The 22,030-nt window shown below is 42.3% G+C and overlaps 1 protein-coding gene and 1 long non-coding RNA gene across 2 annotated transcripts in view; both read right to left on the minus strand.

Annotated features, from left to right (window-relative positions):
- SSU72 (SSU72 homolog, RNA polymerase II CTD phosphatase) overlaps positions 1-22,030 on the minus strand; it is a 74,171-nt gene that overhangs the window by 6,566 nt on the left and 45,575 nt on the right. Inside the window, exon 3 of the mRNA XM_006018821.3 lies at positions 1,486-1,625. Within this exon, the coding sequence (XP_006018883.1) occupies positions 1,486-1,625 (140 nt within the window). The remainder of the gene's footprint in view (positions 1-1,485; positions 1,626-22,030) is intronic.
- Positions 8,707-17,624, minus strand: LOC112549470. The gene is made up of 3 exons (XR_003092884.1): positions 17,602-17,624; positions 9,818-9,937; positions 8,707-9,717 (listed from the first exon to the last, which is right to left on the minus strand). It is a non-coding gene; the product is annotated as an uncharacterized LOC112549470 (long non-coding RNA).

The raw sequence follows: 22,030 nt of genomic DNA on the forward strand, positions 1-22,030 counted from the left end.
GTGGTCTGCAGAGACAAAGGCGTAGGGAGACCCAGGGAATGGCAATTTTGTACGTTGCTTTGGCTGTGTTTGTTGCAGTGAACGTTTGTACGTTCGCTTTGGAAAACAGCTACAGATTCCTTTCACCTGTACTGACCAATCTTCAGTGGCTAAGGACTCTGCTACCCATGAAAAACTCCTGACGGCTTGATGACTAGGCTCAGAAATACCTGGAAAAGTAGCGAGAGGCTCTCATGCTCCTCACACAGCAAGAGTCTAGGTGACAAATGCTACATATCAGGGCCACACTATGAATGGAGAAACCACCTCTGAAAAAGATCAGAGGGGAAAGTATTTTTGTACATGGGCACAAGTAGACAGGTGTTGTGTTATGCTGAAACCTTGCATTTAAGTGTAAATACTTAAACAACGAGTAAAGGGGAGGGGACTTTCTGTGAGACACCACTAAATTTACTGCCCAAGCTTGTATAAAAAGTGTCCATTGCCTTCCAGATGCTATTTACAACATTTTCTGTGTGCCTAAAATGCCTGTTTGCTAACAGACCACTGAAACCACATGGCACTTTTTTTTTTGTCTGAAGTTCATTTTTAACACCTCTGACACTTCATTCTGTGTAACACCTTGTGAGAAGTCCAGAAAACAACATAACTTGGGCCTGTTCTTTTGCAACAAATTAAACTGAGTGCAGGGAAAAACACAAAGGAGCCAGAAGCATAAAAATCATCTCGGTCCTCCCAACCGTGTCACACTTGGATTTGTGTGGGCAGGAGAGACATCACGTGGTGCTGTGCTCTGTGGAAATGACACCCACAACCCTCTGCCCCTGGCATCTTCAGCTGAATCAATACCACAGGGAAAATCTAGGCAGCTCTCCCAAGATATTCAGACCCAGTCATATAGTGTGGCAGATCTGGTCAGGCCAGCATGTCCAAGCCATGATAGTGCCAAGAAACACACTGTTGTGTGGACACAGTGCAGTGGGTTAGCTTTAGTTATGAGATCCTGGTTACTCTCAACATGACCTTGACTGTATTACTAATGGACACGCCTGGTCTTCTGTATTGCTGCATGTGCAAAACACAACTTTTGTACTGAGCGAGGTCAGATGGTTCCCTCATCTCCTGACTCACAAGGAGGTGGCCTCGTCATAAATCTAGGGTGCCCATCATATCCACCCTGCTACACTTCCACCCCAGGAGCATTTTGAAAACCGTACTTGGCCAGAGCACTTGGGTTCCCATGACTGCCTCTCCAAATCCTGTACCTAGAGCAGGAAGAATGCCTGCTACCCTCCAAGGTGGCACCTGCATAACACACTGAAGAGCTACCAATGCCTTTTGCAAATAAATATTTGGCCAAGGCCCCTAAATCCTGGTTTCCAAGTGCTTTCCTAGATGGATCTTCCAGCTAACAGCAGTTGGGTCTGTCTTCAAATTAGGAAAAGGAATCGAAAGAAAATTGGTTTAACCATCCAAGGTCCTTACCTTCTACTACTTGATCATAGACTCTCTCTTCACATGTTAGGATCAAATCAAACACATCTTTGCAGTTCTGGAATCTTTCTGGTCGCGGCTTGATTCTCTTATTTCTGTCCAACATGTGTAAAATCCCATTCTGTGTATATCTGTTGTTGCTTGAGTTAAGTAATTTTGAAAGTAACATTTTGTATTTTCAGTAAATAAATTAGTGCTTCCATTACTATGGACTGTTCTCCATTTGCTTTGAAAATAATTAGAACAGGAAAAGGCAAAAAAAGAAAGAGGAAAAAAAAAAAAAGTGGTCTCTTGCTTGCAAATATAAAAGGTCAGGGATCTCTGTATTATTCCTAAAAGGCTGGTAACAGCTCAATTGGTATAATTTGCAGAGCCTCTGGAATACACAGACATCTCCATAGAAATGTATTACTACTGTCAGTACATGAGTATAGATGACTCTAGAAGAATCTCTGAAAAATGCTGGGTTCTTTACGAAATGTCTGTCTTGTGGAGCTATATTTGTAGCTATAATCCTTGAAACGAGTGCATGTAACTGTTTTATATAAACCAGATGTCTTCTGTTCACATAAAACAATACTTCCTCTAATAAGGCTCTCCACCTTACAAGCCAGTTATGTACTGCTCCTAATGCCGATTGTAACAAAAAAAAAAAATGTGTGGGTGCTACTCACATCTAGGTTTACATAACTGAATTTGCACAGAAGGATTTTTTTTTTTTAAAGAGCATATTGCCTTAAAAATGTTACCAGGCACATGGTGGCCTAGCAGAAAATACTGATTTATGCATATCAGAACTTTATAGACACCGTGTGAAAGGATTAATTGGCTCTGCTGTTTGGTATCTATTTTTGTGGTATTATTGCAACCTTGGAGTCTGGATTTATACACTGTACCCCATCCCCATATAGACACTGGGCAGGCTGCTATCAATGCCATCATTATTTTCCCAGACTTCTGCAATACACAGCTTTAGTGACGTACGCCAGGGTGCAGTACCATCTGAACCTGTGGCCAGGATGTTAAATTTCAGCACACTTTAGTCTCTAGGTTTGCCATCATTATCATCATTCTTATTAGCAGTATTATTCATCTCTTCTGACATTCTACAAAGCCTTCTTGTAATCTGAATCCTTGCAACAGTCATTTGTCTATTTCCAGACATTCTTTTTGTAAAAAATCAGTGTTTAATAGTAACATACCTAAAAGTATTTAGGCAAAACTCTCTGCAGTTAAAGCTTCAGGAATGGGCCAAGAACACCAAAAATATCTAGATGGAAGAAACCTGGAAATCAATGCCCATCTCTTGTCTCACTTCCAAAGCAGCAGCATGCCCGCATTCTCCAATTACTTATTTCTAAGTTACAAAAATAAAAAAGCCAAGGTATTCTATCAGTTCCACACAAGGGAATTAATTGCATGTAAAGAAAAACGATCAGCCCAAAACCCTTCCTAATCTTGCATATTGCAGAAGGCCAAATCTACTATTTCTTCTCATTCCTTTAAAAAAAAAAAAATCACATCATATTTCCCAAATCCCTTTTATATTCTGTAAAGGACACAGACCTCATTTCTAGGTTCTGGAAATAGAAATCAGAAGTCTCTGTATTATTCATTCCAGTTACCTTCCAGAGCAGCGCTTCTCAACCCGTGGGTCACAAAGGGGGTTGCAAGAATATATGAAAGGGTCATGAACAAACTTTAAACATGGATTCTCCTTTAAAGGAGAAAAATGTAGGAAACTGTGGCTTTTCCCTTGACAGCCTGCAAGGGACTGCTTGGAGCCCCCCCTGCCCCACACACTGGGGGGCTGGGACCTGGGGGCAGGGGGCAGCAGGTCAGGAACGAGGGGCACTGGGTCAGGACTGACCATCGATGTTTCCAAATGGGTCCTGGTACAAAAAAGGTTGAGAAAGGTCTGCTCCAGAATTCTCCTCCAGTTCCTCCAGTAACTATATCTGAAACCATCCCAACTCCATCCACAGAGGTCTCGCACATCATTCAAGCTATTTCACCTTTAGCTATAACTGCCTGAATTCTGACTTCTCTCCGATGTTTAATAAAATAGAAATGTTAATGAACTGGATAAAAAATAACCCCAATTTCTTTGCCAGCTTGGGTTTCTGATGAAAACTGAGAACATTGTTTCTATTATTTGGTCTTTCACTGTCAGCGTATGGTTTTCCACAGTGCATTGCATAGACCACTTGTTTAACAAGTCACTCTTTTTTTAAATTCCTTTGCTCTTCAAAAGAGAGTGGTCCAGTCAATTTTGGATCAGGCGACAAACATCTTGCTGTATACGTTTCCTCCTTCTAGCTCAACAGTAAAAACTGCTCTTCAGCCTTATACTGTCTAATGCTTCTGGGTGTAAGTGTCATTGGTGTACAGCGATAACCCTTCTTCAAGACTGACCAGGTCCACAACTTCACCCCCGGTGACACTCTTGAACACCTCCATTGGATTTGTTGGACGTGTTCCTCCTCTGAGTGGTCATGTCAACCATCCTACAATTTGACTAGACTTCAGATCTCTGAACCTGCCTAAAACATGTATGCTGCTACTTGTCACCAATCCATCAGTGCCTGACTGTCCCAAAGGAACTATAAACATCTGGCTTGGATACTTTCTTTAGGAATCTGGGATGGGCCCCATTTGGTCCTGGATTCCTCTGTCTATATACTCACATTCTTGATCTTATGCTATGGCACAGGATCATATCCACTGGTATTTTTCCTTCCAAAGATGAAATGAAGCTCTGGCATCTGTCCCCTAAGCTTTCCTGAGCTAACAATGAGGCAGAGAATTAAAATTTGCTAAAAAGCCCACACACTCCAGCTTTACTTCTGCCAGCTTCCAACTACTCTCTCCAAGGGACCCATCTGCCTGCATAAGGAGGCCTGAACCAAGAATTTTTAGTTGTATGCCACCTTCTGTGATGGTCTTAATGACACACAAACCTGGAAAAAAAGCCAAGTGACATACACAAGTGGAGGTGGCAAGGGTGGGTATTTCCATTATGTAATCATGGCCTAGTTTGCTTTCCCTCATCAAGTGACCTTACAGAAATGCAACATTTTCAAGTGACTCCACTATCTTGGCCCAGATGTCTTCAGTCATTGGCATCAGACCTCATTTCTTCAAGCAGTGGCGACCATCTCCTTCTGCCTTTCACTATACGCATTCCCAATAGATGCATTGCTTTGACTCTAACTGGTCTCCAGAAAGTTTTCACCTGACTTATGACCAGTACTGCTGTCATCTAGAGCAATACTCTCACTGCTGTGATGCTCAAAAAGTCAACACCTGAGGCACAGAAACCCATCTGTGGTGTTATCTCTAATGGCAAACCACCACTTGCTGGTTCTGGATGTTCACCCGTTTACATCCCTGACCCAACAGCCTTATAAAGTAGGACTGATTCTATCCTTACACCAAAGTAGCTGCTCTCAAGTTAGTGGGATCCCAACAGGGTTAGGGCCCCGTGTATTTGGGGAGGGGGGAGGCAGAGTATGCTGCCCATGTGAGCACCTTGCTTTTCCTATACCCCCAACACTAGAACCTCAATTCCTAGTCAATCAGCCACGGCTGTTCTCAAAACGCGCTCTCAGTTTTACAAAGGACATTCTGTGTTAATTTTTTGGTACAGAGAAACTTCTCTAGGTCTCTGCAAATTTACAAGAGCACTTACCAAAAAAACCCCCCAAAACACTGAACAAACCCTCAATCTTCCTTCCTTTCCACCCAAAGCCAAAGAGAACACGTTGAGCAGAATTAGACTCCAAAAAAAGAAAAGGTTTTCTTCTCACAAAAGTCTATACGTTTCCTGCCTACTCCCTAACCCTCTCCACACAAACAAGCCCACCCACAATTCATCCATCTAATTTGAATTCAGGTGCCCATCCAAACACAATCCAGGTATAGACAGTTTTAGGCTATTTGCATTAGTTGACCGAAGTGCCCATGCAAGTCCCTACAAAGTGAGAATTTCCAGTCGGTCATAATAATTAGCATCCTTAATATCTGTATTAAAGCCACACAAACCATTCAAAATGTGAGCACGTGTGCTGAACAGATAGACTACTTCCAATTGTTAAGTCCAGATCACGGGTAAAACAAAAGGAAGTAGATTGCATAAAACTGTCTAAATGTGTTTATTACGCTGCACCTCTTCCATCCATTTCTCAAACCCTGCATCCAGTCTAACAGTCGTGCTTTCATCGGCATGGGAGCATCTCATCTTCGTGGCCCACGCTGAAGGATGTTACAATGCCCTGTCACCGTTTACGATGGTGTCTCAGGTTAAGACCGTTTCTAAAATATCAGAATGCTTTGGTGTTTTAAATGCCATTCTCCGAGCTTTCCAACAGGGTGATTTAAGAAAACCAGACTGAGTTATCACTCCCCACCCAGAAGAGGATCTATAGGATTAAAAGTCTGAGTTGGGTTTGTTCAGCAAGAAACACTGCTAATGATGGAGCCACGCTGCCGGGTCCTCATTCTCTTGCTGCTGCATTGTTCTTTCTTCTGAAGCAATTGGCCAAAGAGCCCAATTTTTTTTTTCACTTAAATGAGTACAAAACTGAATGAACCCCATTGCTTTTAGGGGAGTCACAGTGGGGTAAAGCCAGTGCAAGAAGAACGGGGCTGGAGCTTTGTAAGTTGGAAATATCTGCAAGGACCCTTTGCCTTCTAAAACATCTCTCTAAATATTTGCTTCCTGATTTATGGATCTTTTAAGAGATTACATACTTTTCCAGAAATATAAAAATTATGTGCTCTGCTTGAACTATAAAGGATGTTTTAAGACAGATATGAACCAGGATGCTGTTCATTGAGTTGTATTCCTAAGAAATGTTGAACCTGTGCACAAAAAGTGTTACACTACATCAGACCAGTGTATTATCTCCCATACAGGCCAAAGATTTACTGAAGACAACAGGGCTTAGTGGCCAAGTATAAAACTTTGGCCTGCCTCTGGTTTGGTTTTGCTAAAAGTTTGAGGAGTAAAGATGCTGCTGCCCTATTCAGGAGTACATTCTCAAAGTCTTAGAAGTAACCAATCCAGCTATTTGAGTTAAGGTTGTAAGAGCAGCCATCAATATTTGGTATTGCGTGTCCATGTAAGTCTCCATTACCAGGTTTCCTTGTGTACAGCATACAATTCTCAGTTGAAGGCATTTTTTTCCATAACGCTAATGACAACTAGGTATCTAACTTCCCTTTATACCTTAATAACTCTCAAACCGTTCTATGGAAAAGAGGTAGCAAAGTCCTTAGATTCTGAAGAATCACTTCAGCAATTTTCTTAACACCTAATTTGGGGGCTGACTATTCTCACTTTTGAGTCTGCCATTTTATGGGCGTGAAGAATTATGCGGCACTACTGATGCCATATAAATAACTCCAGATGCACCCACAAATATTTACAGCTACAAAACCTACATCTGCAAAGACTTTTCCCTGGGAAAAGGGAGCCCATCCTATAGAAATCAGGCCTTCCTGAACACTACAGTAAGGAGTGATGAGTCTTAACTAACCAAAGTTTTTCCCCTTAGAGGACAGAATAACCAAACACTAACAGATCTACTTTGCTCTCTTTATTCTATACAAATTATAAACATCCCACATTTGAGACTTACAAAATGAGGCATTAATGCGATGTGTTGCTATTTGCCAAACCAGCAAGAACTGCCCAGCTGTTTTCACATACATTTCCATCACTTAGACAAGATATACGAAGAGGGTCATGCCTTAAATGAGGGTTGGCAAACCGGCCAATCGACCGGTCAAATATTGACAATTGACTGGTCAACTGACTGCATCTTTTTTGACTGGTCAAAGATTGGTTAAATATTATAGGGATGCTTTCTGTGATTATAACAACTAGGGGTGAAAATACTGTTTTAAAAATTAGCTGTTTAAACTCTTCTAATTATATCAGTTATCTATTTAACCGATAAACGCAACCTACTTTCAAGGGCTGGGGGTGCAGGGTCTGTGTGGGGGGTGCACTGTGGGGGCTTGGGGCTCTCCACTGCGAGGCAATTCCCCACACTGGTGCAGCTGGCAGCTGGTACCCAGGGCCCAGCATCTCGCAGCCCCAGGTCACCCAGAGCCAGGTGCTCTGTGGGCAGGCAGTGCAGCATGGAGGAAGCACCTCCCCGCCTGTATTTGGCCATTTCTGACCAGTCAAACAGCCAACCCTACCTTAAATATAGACAGGAAAGATAGCAATACTTAATTTGTCATCTTGTACTTACCACCTTTTCTTGGCTAAACACTTCATGAAACTATATTATGCTCAGTTTCTGTTAAATCATTGATTGCATGAATTAGGCAGGCAAGAAAATTGATGCCCCATTAAGATTTGTATTTCTGCTATTTCTCTTGAAAAATTTCTCATTAAGTTTTTAAGAAGTTTGCTTTATCCAAGCTTGAGTAGTCTCTCTCTCTCTCTTACAGCCTGTATTTCAAGCCAGTCAGAGGCAGGGAAACTGATTTTGATTAGGTTTAAGAAATTCCCAGATATCTGGAAATTGCCACATTCAACACCCTCAAACCTATTTTGAAGTTTAAAAAAAGTAAATACATAAATAAAAAAAAAAAAAAAATCAAAAGATTTCCCTGCTGGTGTTTTTCATTGTCAGGTATCCCTGTGCCCATGGGTGGAAATGGAAGTTACAGCTGACCATATGGGAGCTTGCCCTTATAACATTTCAAACCCTGGTTTTGTAAATCAAAAAACTTTTTGCAGAGGTGAGGTGGCTTGCAAAGATTTTGGTGCTCACAGGAACCTAATGTCTGATAATAGCAGTAATGGTACAATCTTGGGGTTTTTTCGTGTTAGAATATTATGGCCATTGAATGAAACAGGCAATTTAATGATGGCTTCAAGAACATTATTGGTAGAAAACCATTCAAGAAACTTGATGAATGTAGATTATGCGTTTATTTCTATAAATTGATATACACCCATCTCTCTTTATATATAATCTATTGAGATAAGTAGATTTATATACTAGTCACCCCCATAGTATGGCAGCAATCACCAGGGTAATGTAGATACTATAGGTCTTTAGGAAGTCAACATCAGAATTTAGGGGGGGAAACAATTCCTTCTAAAGATTATCCTATTTAAGAACTGTAAGACAGCATGGTTATTAAAAAACCCTCTCTGTTCTTCTTCACATTCTCATTTCCCCCCCAATTAACATTTTGCAGATCCCTAAAGATGTATACTGTTGAATATCTGCCACTGTTAAAAAAAAAGTTATACTAAACGTGCCAGCATTTTTAAACTGAGTGACTCATGTAAGATGAAATACAGATGCAGGGTTGCTTTGTTTTGTGGGTTTTTTTTTTAAATCTATGACTCAAACGTTAGAGCCTTGCTCTGTTTATATTTATACCACCGTAAAGTTATTCACCTTCTTTGCCACTTCTGAGAACTGCACTTATTCCAAATTCTATTTCGGAAACTAAATTTTAAAGGAATTAACTAGAGCACAGCCTCCCAGGTTTTAAGAGATGATGAAGTAACCCGTTCTGTGTGTGAACAACAGGATCTGGTACACCGAATACTTCAAGCTTTTCTGCTCAAGGTGGAATACTGCTCTCTGTACAGCTCCTTTTCAATAATTGTCAATGTTGAACTGTACAATGAACTATATTGTGATGCTAAAGGAAATGCACGCTGATCTCAGAAAGGGCAGGTCAGTCTGAATCCCAATACTCCCAGGGGTGCTATATCAATCTGCCCTAAAAAGGGAAGATCCATCAGAGGCTTTACCCACTGGCAACATGTCGATGTTTTTTCTTTCCTTGCCTCATGTTGGATACATCTTCACATCTACAGATCAGGCCAAAACCAACTCCGAACTCACAGCTGTAACTTCCAGATACTAGAATTTTGAATGGAGTTCGTTCCTCAGACAGGACCGCAAGGGGACAGGAAGAAAGGAAGCTCCCAAACAAAGAAAAGGTACCACGGAAAGTAAGCTGCCACCTGCGTATAAGGTTTTATTTCTGTACAGTCATCACAGCAGTGAGGGGACACTCAAGTTTTACTTCAAAATAACGTGCAAACGAAGCTGTGAGATAGGGAGGTGCCTTGGCCAGCAAGATCTGCAACATAGAAACAGGCCATCTGAATGGAGTATGTTCTTTCAGCATCTTGGTTTTGGGAAAGGTCTCATGCTTGAGGGTGGCAAACTAAGCACTCTGCATAGTGAGAAATAAGAGCAAAGCTTGCTAAATCAGGAGAATTAAGATAATTGTAGAAGTATAAAAGAGGTAAAGGATAGATGCATCCAGTACGTACCAAGTGCAAGATTACAGGCCAGGTTTCTGATTTCCCACCAGTGAGAATCAGGAGTAACTCCATTAACTTCAATGGGAACAACTCCAGTTTTAGTCCATGGTGACCAATATCAGAATTTGACTGGCATCGCAAAAAGAAAAAATAATAAATGTGTGTACGTATTAGCAATTCGCCATGCAGTGCAGCAAGCTAGTACACCACCCTTTGACTCTGGAAGAGACGCCAGCGCTCTTTCCTGCCCAGGGCAGGGGGTCGGACTGCATGATCTATTGAGGTCCCTTCCGATCCTAACAACTAGGAAACTTCTGAACCACCTCCCAAAACTACCCTGAGATATGACACCACAAGAAGCATGTGATTAGGAAAGCCATGGAAGAGGAATTGCAGCGTTACTGTGCATCATGAGCAGATCTCTTCATTAAAGTAGGCTAGCACATGCTCTTATTAGCCCTGTCAATCACATTCACAAATACTAAAACTTTACCTTCTATTTATTAAATCCAAGATGAAGGTGACCCTAATTAGCCAAGCCAGCCAGCTATGCACAATCTTATCTTGCAATAAAAAGGGATAGTTATTCCACTGATATCTAGCTAGTGTAAGAATTTCACAGAAACTGGACAATTCAGGGAGTCATTAATGAAATAAGAGTTCTACACCATTAAGTTGCCAAAAAGTTGTTACCACCTGAATGCCAAAGGGAAATGAATGAGAGCTTCCAGTTAAGTTTCTATAAGAGGTCACCACAGCACAAAATACATTAACACTCACCCAAGGGATCTACTGTGAACAATATCCAAGAGCAGAACTGAATGTGTTAAGAAAATGAACTCATCCCCTGCCCTCAGATGTGGATTTTTCAGGAAAAAAAAAATGAAGCTTGCTGGTGAAGCAGTAAGTGAGAGGAAGCCAGTGGCTATGCCATGCCTTGTTTTGTGAGTAAAAAATTCCTTTTTATGATAGACAAGGTTCTTTGGGTAAATCTGTTTTGTTTGTTTTTTTATGATTTCACTCCAGTGACCACTCATGGACACTAAAAGGGGGAAGATGCTACAAGAGATCCTTCTAGCTACAAGAGATCCTTGCCAATGGCATACAATGTCCTGTTCTGCCTCAAATCTAGACCAGGCAAGAGGCAAGCATTTTTAGACAATTCTTGCAAGTCAAGTCAGATTTCAAACTAAAAATGAATCAGAGTCAGAAATACCTGTCCCAAGCCAATTTTTTCCCATTTTTTTCCTGCTATCCACTTCCCACTACACCTTATAAAAAAGTAGATAGAACAAGACAACAGCAACTCAAAAGAAAATAATATTCTCCATGTAACAGTTGAGAGAAGGACAATAGAGTTGTACATTTTGTTGCTGCACTCTTCCCCCCGCCCATCACCACCAAAAAAAACCCCAAGTGTGATAATGTGGTACAAGAAACCTCCTAGGAAGAAGACAGCAAAATAGTGGCTGATGCCCCATGATGAAGAAACTTCAGTTTCCCCTTCTTAAAATGTGACCATTCCCCTAAATGGTATCCTTGACTATCAGATGCAAAGCCTTCACATTCAGATGCTACCTGTCTACTGACCCATGTCTGGATATAACTAAAGGATACTTTGAGACTAATACAACATTTCATGTGTGCCATATTACATAGTGTAGCCTTAACAGTGAGATGCAGCCAGCATTTTCCTTTCCCTTAAACACTCTATAACACTTCCTTAAAATTTTATGGATTCTAGGGATTAAATGTCCAAGTGACTAATGACTTTGGGACCTAACTTGAGACACCTTAAAGGGGCCTCAAAGTAAAAATATTTAAAAGAAGAAAAAAAAAAAATATCAGACCCCTTTAATACACTCAAGATGGACATCCTGGATCAAATAGGAGTTTGTGAAAAGTAGCTTTGTGGCTTTACTTTCCAAGGCAGCAGTCCTTGGAAAAGGTCATCATTCACATGAAATTAACTTAGTCAAGCCATTGCATAAACTTGAAAACTCTTTAGCAAAGGACAATTCTTTACCCAACACCACTGAATCCACCGGGGCCCTGGGCTGTGCCTGGGATTTTGAGTCATAAATAAGATTTATTTTTTTTCCCTGAGCAACTAAAGGAGCAACCGAGGGAATAAAATGGAAGAGACTAGAAATAAAACTGCCTTGGCAGAGCCAAACATAGTGGTCTACTCCTTCCCCCAACTCTATTTGCCTGATGAATTTAGCTCACTGTTAATTCAAGCATTTGGTTTGTGCAATTATTTCTTTGTCCAGCAGGATTCAGAATAAGATATCAATACAGCACGGAGATTTCTACACCATGACAGCTACCGTTAATTAGAAATGACTGAGACAGCAATGAAAAGGAGCTTCCTCGTAGGCCACTGTACTTTACAATGAAGTACTGTAAGTGCTTGTATTTGATGCATTTCAAATTTCAGCCACCACTATGTCTTGCGTCTATTGTACAGTATAAAGAGGTAGCTGATGCAACTACATTTTGTACGTACTTCATTGTCAGCTCTTTTCAGCATAGGAAGCCTTTGTTTCTAGTGGGAGAGAAGGCCCTACCTTCAATTCTTGTCCCTGATTAGGTTTTACTGCTGTGGGTACTATTTTGTTGCCCAGAAAGGGCTGCAAGTTGATGGTGGTACTCATATCCTGTGAATGGCTTGCAACTCCAGAGAGCCCTGCATGCAAAACACTAAGTGAACAGCACAGCAACAGATTAATAGAAACGTGCCAGTGTATTTCCTTTGCATAGCATGAGGTTAAAATGTGCTTCTGCCCATCCAAGTCTTGGAGATGTTCCATATTCTACAAGATGAGCCTTTTAAGGTGATGTTAACAACTAATTAAGTCTAGGCATAAGAAATGGACTACATAGCCACCTAATAGGGATTATTTATTTAGAATCTGTTGATAAATTGCAATTCAGTTTAAAGTTGCAGTTGCCCACAAAATGTACATGCACTCTGGGGGAATACTCCACATTTTCACAGCTATGCTTGACACCTGGGACTCAGAATGCTTCAGGCAAAAAATATGACATGCAAATGCCTCATAGCGTGGCAGCAGTCACCCTACTTGTATGGATATTATAATCTTGCCTGGTGAAAAGTAGAAGTATTCTGTTCTGTTGTTCAGGCAATGAGGTTATAGCCGTCTGGCATTTGCAGGTTTCCATTTCCCATAGGCCAGTGTTTTTAACCTGTGGTTCATGGGCCCTTGGGGGTCCATGTGCTACGTCTAAAGGGGCCAAGAAAGATTACTATGATCAAGAGGATGTGAATACCCACACTTACAAATCAAAGGGGTCCACACCTCCATTCAAAAATTTTTAGGGGCCCACAAATGAAAAAAAAGGTTGAAAACCACTACCATAGCATCATCTTAACTTACTAATTGGCTACAATTTACAATGCAGCTAGCATGTATATCCTATTGGCAGGAATGAAAACTCAACATTTCCTCAAGGAAAAAACCTGCTCTAGTTTTCCTGTATGTTAGGAGCTCATTTCTTTCGCCAGGTAATCAAACTAAAGGGCAACATTAAAAATTCCACATCATAGCCAGCTGTAATTTATCACCACAAGAACCTGGCTATTTCCATCTTTGGAACTTCATTTCCCTTTAATTTGTGATGGAAACTGTAAGTTTTAATAGCATGCGCTTTATGCAACTGAGACTGTGTAATGTATCATTCTTTTTCTTTTTTCTTTTTAAATTTCCATTGCCTAAGCAGAGTGCATAAGCAATCAGTATCCTTTTTGGCTCACATTCTAGTGCTAAAACGTGTGGACTGCAAACAGCGTAGAGGAGTGTTTCAAACTAAACAAAAGTTATACACCAAAATAATTTATTATAGAAACACTTTAACTGGTCTAAGATTGTGAGGCATTTCTTTGACGAAATCTAAATTTTAGGCCTTGAACTAAATGCACAATGAGTACTAAAGACTAACTGTTCAAAATCATAAGCTGCTCTTAAATGGGCCTAACAGTTTCACTTGAAAAAGGCTTCAGTCTTTTTATGCCCAAATTTCACACAATACTTTATTATGTTTCACTTCTGGTGCCGTCGGTTATAACAGCTTACCAAACTACAAAGGATAGTTTTTAACCTTGTACTGAAATGCAGCCCCCTCTTGGGTAGGCGGCAACAAACTGTTCAGCAGTATCCAGCAAGACTGCACAAGCATCAAGGGACATTTAGGTAGGCAAAATGCCACTGCTGAAACCAGAATTTGTCATGAGCACAGCAATGAATGATAAGATTTAGTGAATATAAAAGGCCTTAAAGAGCCAGGACCTCAGCAAGCGTCGTGGTAGATCTGGAATACGGCACAGATCCTGACCTCATCACAGGGAATTGATCCACTAAGGATGAAGAATCACCACTGCCAGCAGGGCATGGGATTTCCTTGTCTCGCTATGCATTAGTCAGGCTCAGCGCCCCTTCAGAAGACAAGGCACAAGATGGACAGCTGCAACCCCAGCTTTTTAAAGATTGAGTTTGAAGGGGAGAAAACCAAGCTCAAACCCAAGTAAAGCACTCCCGGTATGCCTATCTGACCAAAAGCCATATTTTAGTCCATTACATTGAATGAGTAAACTAAGTATGAAAAATGAGTATCTATTAATACAAATCCACTTCTTTCTTGTTTGCACAGTCACTCATCCTTGTCATTCCTATTAGCAGTTCACTTTAGGGAATGGGTGTGTTATTATGACAGTTACCCTTTTTGTTTAAACATTTAAAGCCATGGGAATTTTTTTAATGTTTAGTCATTTAGTGCTCACGAAATGGGTTTTATCGGCCCTAGAGCATGACATATTGCCTGACCACAGGACAGCCAACACCAGGAACAGGAGCAAGGCTGCTACTGCTCTACATACCCCAGTCTTCCCTGGGGACCAGCCCCTGACTTAGCTCAGTCCTCTAGCTGTTCTTGCCATATGTTAAGCTGCCAAGGAAGCACTTACGATGGCTGTTTGATTGGGCAGAAACGTCTTGGTCACCCACCTTGTTTCACATAGTTCCTAGACACAATTAGACTCCATATAGCAGTATTATCTTCAAAAGGATCACTATCCCCTCTTGCAGGGACCACAGCTAACTTGTCATCTTCTTGAACTTGCTTCAGCATTTCTGAGAACACCAAAAGACTCTCTATATGACTGAAGAAGGGTGTTAGTGCCCGAAAGCTTGCCAAGAACAATTTTTCCAACTATTTAGTTGGTCTAATAAAAAATATTGTATTTACCCAAACGACCTTGTCACCTCTCGCAAGGCATTCTTTATATTAGCATGACCTCTGGTCCATGACAAGGATAGAATAAAGAAAGAGTCCCTGTCTCAGAGAGCTCACAATACAAGCGAAGACAAGAGACAACAAATGGAAACGGATATAGAGGGAAGTACAAGGATACAGAGACAGTTTCAGGCTGTATGATAAGATAAGTGACCTTGGCATGCCACAAGCCTAAGGAATTGCAAAGTTCTGAGGACAAACTGGAAGAATAGCAAAGTGGAGCCTGGAGAGGTTTCTGGGAGACGCCTCCACACTTGGGGAGCAGCATAAAAGAAAGCATAAACATGAATTTGTTCAAAAGATTTTAACAACTGAGCAAAAATGGGTATCTTGGGCCAGAGGTGGGGGTCAATCTCTCAATGCAGAGAGGTGATAGTTTGGGGACAGGTCACAAAGGCTTTGTAAATGCAGGCATGCATTCCTGTTAAGCATTAAAAGGAAGCCAGGGGAGGAAAGCAAAGACAGGGGTGATGTTATCAGAACGAAGTGCTCAGAAAACAGTCCTTGTGGCAGCATTCTGGATGGATATGGTCTGGGCAAGACTGTACTGAAGCTAGAAGAAAAAGGACGTTGCAGCATGTGTGTTGTGGGACAAGAGTTGAGCTGGATAGGAAAAGCAGTACCTTCAAACTGTTACACAGAAAGAATCCACAAATTCGGTCACAAAAACGGTCACTAACTTAACTAGCTACTTTGGCTAAGGAAAGCAGTGTAGCTGTATCAGTGCAGGGCTCAGCATGGGTTATCATGGTCCTCTGTTGTAACTGTGTTGAACTTGAGTCAATGGCAAGACACCCATGAGGAGATATCAGAGAAACCAGCTCAGATTTTAGTTTGGACTGGAGACAGGTCTGAACAGAGACAGATCTGCAAGCCAGCATACAGAACACAGCTGAATGTGTTTGAGGACAAGACAACCTAGAGAAAAAATTGTAGGGAAGAAGACCAGAAACAAAGCTTCCTGAACCTCCTCTCCAGAGGTTGGGGATGAGAAGGACCACAACGAGGAGACCTGGGAGGGGGACAGAATCTCAAAGATCAAGGGAGGATAAGATGTCCATAAGAGCAGGGCGAGCTGTGTCAAAAGGTACCTGATGGGCCAAGGGAAGCCAGAACTGAGTTCTAGTTTTGAGGTTGTCTAGGAAAGGAGTTGCTGGAGACTTTGACAGGACCAGTTTCAGTTGAGAGTTAAGGGTGGAAGCCAGACTGGATGTGATCTAGGATGGAATGGAAGGACTGGAGCTCTGGACAGTGAGAATAAACATGTGCAACGAACCTAAAGAAGAAAGAGAAATGAAGAGGCTGGAGGGGTGGGGGGAGAAGAAAAGTGAGCATTTGAAGTGGATGCAGCTAAAATAAAACAACCCCCAACCCCCCCGCCCCCCCAAAAAAACACATTTTTTTTGAGAGAAGAATCCAAAGGAGTCAGATCAAGGGAACAGTGAGTAATGAGGGCAGTTTTTCTGTCAGGAAGTGCAGCTTTAATCCACAGAGTATCAAACCCTGCAGAAGTTTCCCCATTTTCTACTACACCCCCTGGTAATGACATAAAGATTAACCCGTACTGGATGGAGCTTTTGCTGCCTTTCCCATTATCCAGCAGCAGGTGCACATGATTTTGATTGCTCCTGCTTGAGAAAAATCACTTAATTGTGTGCGCGCGCGTGCAATTTTAACTTAAATTGATTTTCTTTTTTTTTCGAATCAGGGCCTGGAAAGTGGCATAGATTTGAGAGCATTACCATGGAAAAAACCAAAAGCCAGTCCTCAGATCTCCCCATTTGGTCTGTGATGCCTGAGGAGGTGCATTTAGCAGTAACGGGATGACACTGAGCAAGGTAAAATCGGGCATCAGGAAGCGCAACTAACCCTGGCACCTACAAGACTGAAAAAGTCTCCAAGGGAAGTGGTGGAATCTCCACTGCTAGGGTCATTCAATAAAGGGACCTGCACCCAATTCAAGGGAATTTGGCATGAACTAGATATGCTAACAAACACAGGGATTTTCTGTAGGACAGAACTGACTTGTTTCCTTACCTAGCAGACTGGCCTATGAACAACTTAGCCCAGGAGTACATTAAAAAAAAAAAAAAAAAAAAAAAAAAAAGAGATCACGATCGACTCTAGTTCCTTACTAGTAGTTCAAGCTTGCCTTTCCCCTGCAAAGCTTCAAGTGAGCAGAAATAATCAGTTTGGTTCTCACTGCCTGATACCCTCCCAGTACTCCAAGAGCCAATTCTTTTCTATGTGTTACCTGCATAGTTGAAACTATTTGCAGGTACCCAATAAGCCCTTATTGTTATTATTTTGCTCCTGTCAATCAGAGCAGGAATTACATCCAAGTATGTCACATTATGGTGGGCAGGGAAAAAATGAGCCATTTTGAAAGCTACACCATACACAGAGAAATGCCATCCCCAACCCACAGCTGCAGACCTGGCAGCATTGTGCTGGGCCCAAAGGTTTCACTTGTTGCTCACCTGTTAGCACCGGTACTCCTGATGGAAGAGCATTCACAGCTGTGTCCCTCCTATCTGGAATATAAGCCCTTAACAAGGAAACCACAAAAGCCTGAGGAGTTAGGCGAGTGAAATGCTGAAGCACACCTCTTTTGATAGCAGAGGGAAGAGGATGAAGGAGATGAGGCAAGGCAGCAGTTATCATCAGGGTTCAGATAAGCCACTAGATTTGGGTCCACAGAACGAACTGTTGGGTATTTGTCCCTTGAAGGGAAGAGATGGGCTTGGGGGAACACAAGGGGAGTGTATGAGGATGGATAATTTTGGAGGGAGGTGGGGAGGGTAAGCAGGCTGGACATGGGGGCTGAAGGAAGGCATGCCTGAGTACAATCGCTGGCAAAGCTAGAGCCTGGAGTTGGAGCGCATCAGTAAAGCTAGAGGGAAAGACCACAGTATGAGTTCAGGGTGGGCTGTCACCAGTGTTGGCCTCCCCCCACCCCAAACTTGAATCAGTGCTAGTGATTGCATTTTTTCTCAGCTCATTTAATACTACAGAAGAGCACAGTTTCCTGCATTTCAACAGTCCCTCAAGCAGCCTTCAGCTCTTCACCTTGGAACGCCCTTCCAGATGATCTGAAACCATGCAGACAGAGGAACCTGGCACTAGCTGGGGGTCAGGGAGAAGGGAAGGGGTTAAAACAAGCAACAATGTCCTTCCTATCCCCTGCCCGCTGCCTCACACACAGTCCCTAGGGTGAATGTAGCACCTTAAAGAGTTGGCACAGATCTGACCTGTTACTTGTTAGGCACAGGTGTCGCACTGGGCATCAGCTAATCCTTGCTTCAGAAAAAGGAGTCATGGAAACTACTCGCACCCCTCATCCAGCTGATGTGAATTTGTGAAGACACAAATTCATCCATTATGTCCAACGAAATGCGTGCAAAGGATGTATGGACACACATCAGGGGGATTTCACAGACTCCATCCAAGGACCAGGGGCTTATACAGACATGCCTAAACCCATTTGTTGTTGGAAGACCTGTAGTGTTATTTCTCAAACAGTGCAAAGAGGGATTTGGGTTTTGTGAAGCTCGCTATACACCCCTACCTACCATGTCTTGCTGAGAGCAGTTTTGGAACACGCTTCTCAGACCAAACCTCCATTCAAGCTGGTTCTCAAGGCTAATGTTGTTTGGCTCCTGCTGAGAAGAGGGTTATACAGATGTTGGGGCTGTTGAACATGGGTAGCAACAATGAAAGACAGTCCAACTTCTCTCTCTACCCTGAGACCCACAACCAAAACACCCCACAAACTCTCTCTCTAAAAATACAAGCCCCACTTTACCACAGACCTTTTATTCTCTAAAGGGTAACCAAGCTATTTTCAAGTTTGCTTTGCTATGATCTATGTCTAATTTTGACTCGGTGTAAGATTATTTTTTCCACATGTTGAAGGACCACATTGCCTTCAGGAACAGAACTGGCCAGGTGCTCAGTTTCTTCTTTCTGAATTTGGTACCTCTTCACTGGTTTGTGTCAAGGCAACCTAAATCAAGCACCCTATAGAAAAGGCAAGGATTTGAACTGTTGGAAGGATGCGCTTTGAGCAGCACACAGAAGAGTCTCGCTCAAACACTTCCTATTCCTAATCATAGGATTAAAGGCATTTCACCTCCCTCCCCAAACTTGTTTCTTAATTTGGCTTTGGCTGTTTTGATGAGCTTGCACGCATCTGCAAAATGCTATTTATACTGCACTCAGACATTCACAGCCTACCCTGCAATCCCAGAAATTCACTGCAGAAAATAATTTCTGGGGGGTGAAAAAGTGCTGCTTTTTAAAATGACATTTCTCAGAGCTGATTTAGCACTTTTATCTGGGACATGAAATTCGTCGAGACACTTCTTCTACATATGCTAGCTGCAGACATTAATGAAGAGATCAAGATTCAATGTCAGGGACAATTTCACATAAAGAAAGATTTTATAAATCTTGAGTCAATGTGCTTTCTGCTGGGATGGTGTGACTCATGTATTTGCAACTGGCCTGTATTATGCATCTTTCTCCCAGTCCAATGCAGGCCCTTCCTCTTTTTACTGCCAGACTGCAGTATGTTGAGCTATTAGGAGTCTGCTGGTCCTAAGCCTTTCTGCTTGAATCAAGGAAGCACAGTACCAGAACATGAATGTTTCAAGCCCAACATAAAGGGACAGGGAAATATGTGATCTTTGCCTTATACTTTTGCCATAAATGGCCCTTCCAACTTAACAGATCATAGAATCATAGAAAATGAGGGTTGGAAGGGAGCTCAGGAGGTCACATCTAGTCCAACCCCCTGCTCAAAGCAGGACCAGCCCCAACTACATCATCCCAGCCAAGGCTTTGTCTAGCCGTTTTTTGAAAGCATCCAAGGATGGAGCTTCCACCACCTCTCTGGGTAACCTGTTCCAGTGTTTTACTACCCGCCTAGTGAGACAAATCTTCCCAATATCCAACCTAAACTTCCCTTGCTGCAACTTGAGTCCATTGCTCCTCGTTCTGTCATCTGCCACCACTGAGAACAGTCCAGCTCCATCCTCTTTGGAACAACCCTTCAGATAATTGAAGACTGCTACTAAGTCTCCCCGCAGTCTCCTTTTCTCTAAAAGAAATAAACCCAGTCTTTCCTCACAAGTCATGTGCCCCAGCCCCCTCACCATTTTGGTCGCCCTCCGCTGGACTCTCTCCAATTTGTCCACATCCTTTTTGTAGTGGGGGGCCAAAACTGGACACAGGACTCCAGATGTGACCTCACCAGTGCTGAATAGAGGGGACTAATTACCTCCCTTGACCTACTAGCAACACACCTACCAATGCAATCAGTTGGGCTGGTGCACTAGGGCCCTTCTACCAGAGCACACAGCATGACAGACACATAAAACGGCTGCCTGAGAAACATTGTGATTTCTCCAACTCCAAAATTTTCCTAATCACCGTTCCCTCCCAGTGTGGATTACAGGTAGCGCTTTTCAAAAGTGCTTCGGTGACTTAGAAACCCAAGTCCCAGTGACTTTCGCTAAGACTTAAGTTCTGATGTCACTTGGGTGCTTTCCAATACTCTTCTCTAAAAGGAGTCTAAAGTCAGGTGTGCCTGTGCACTCTCACCAAACCAGCTACGCAGAAATGTATTTGCAACATGCTTTGGGAAGTAGGTTACTCATATCCAACTCATTCTCCAATGCAAGTTTATTGACAGAGGAATACTGCCGTCTGCCCACTCAGAATTTCAATATCCTGCATCTTTTGGCAGGACAGACAGCTCAGCGCTCAAGCATCTGAAATCTGAACCACTGAGCCAAAAGAGGGGACTTGGAGCCTTCCCTTGCTCTTCTGTACCTTCAAATGCCAACAGTCTTGATTTTCGTGACTGTAACGCTTCATGTCTCTGGTGGCAAGAACAGCAATATTAATTGCTAGAACTATGAAGACTCAGATCATCGGAGAAGATGCAAATCAAATGCTCTCCAGAAGGGACTCTTCCAAAACAACCTTCTACAATTTAAATTGCTTTGTACTGGCTGTAAGTTACTAGATGCTGCAGGACAAATAAAAGCTATGATCCCAGAGGGCACAAATAGATAATGTGGAGGTGCTTAGCTCAGGAAGTTGGGTAAGGAAGTCTTTTGGTAGCATGGGGAGGCTAGCTCTGCCCGAAGGGAAATTAATCCCATCCATGTCCAAGTCCCTTCATCTTAACAAGTGGTAGAGATCACGCAAGCATTCCATATATAAAAAATAACCCATACCTATTGCATACTGATTGCAGGCAACCCTTTGGGAAAGAAGGCTCAGCTCCCTGCTTAATGTCTTGGGCTAAGAGCTCAGCAAGCAGTGTCGGGGATGTTGTTTGTACTAGAGAACAACAATTAATTCAGACATGTTAAAGAGGCAGCACAGACCGCTGTCATGCTCTTTTGGGTAGCCCTCTTGTTGTAAGCAGTGCTTACAAAGAGACTCAATGTAATCATAATGGATTGTTGGCCACGTCCTCAAAGGAAAAGTCAGGCTTAGAGATTTACTATGATTAACGAATATTATTGTGAATGAGATGAATACAGCTTGAAGACACCACAATAGCAGGCCTGAAGACTCAAATTCTCTTAACAGAAGTAGTAGAGTGACAAAAAAAAAATATCAAGTAAGCTTTCCTCACATTGCTCCAAAAGTTTCCCCAGTGTTCATGTGGAGGAGGCACTTTCAGCTGAGTAAGGGTAATAACATGGCCCATCTCTCCCCTCCTGTTCAGTCCTCCTAGAAACTACCAGCAAAGCCAAGTCAGTACCAAGCAGTTATATGGATCTTTTTGCCAGAGACTGAAATCACACTTGTGTCAATATAAAAGAAAACCAGTCCAGGAAGGATTTGATCTGAAGCCAGAGAGGTAAAAAGTGCTGTGCACCAGTAGGGAAA

Source organism: Alligator sinensis, unplaced genomic scaffold (assembly GCF_000455745.1).
Source record: "Alligator sinensis unplaced genomic scaffold, ASM45574v1 scaffold569_1, whole genome shotgun sequence".
NCBI lineage: Eukaryota > Metazoa > Chordata > Crocodylia > Alligatoridae > Alligator > Alligator sinensis.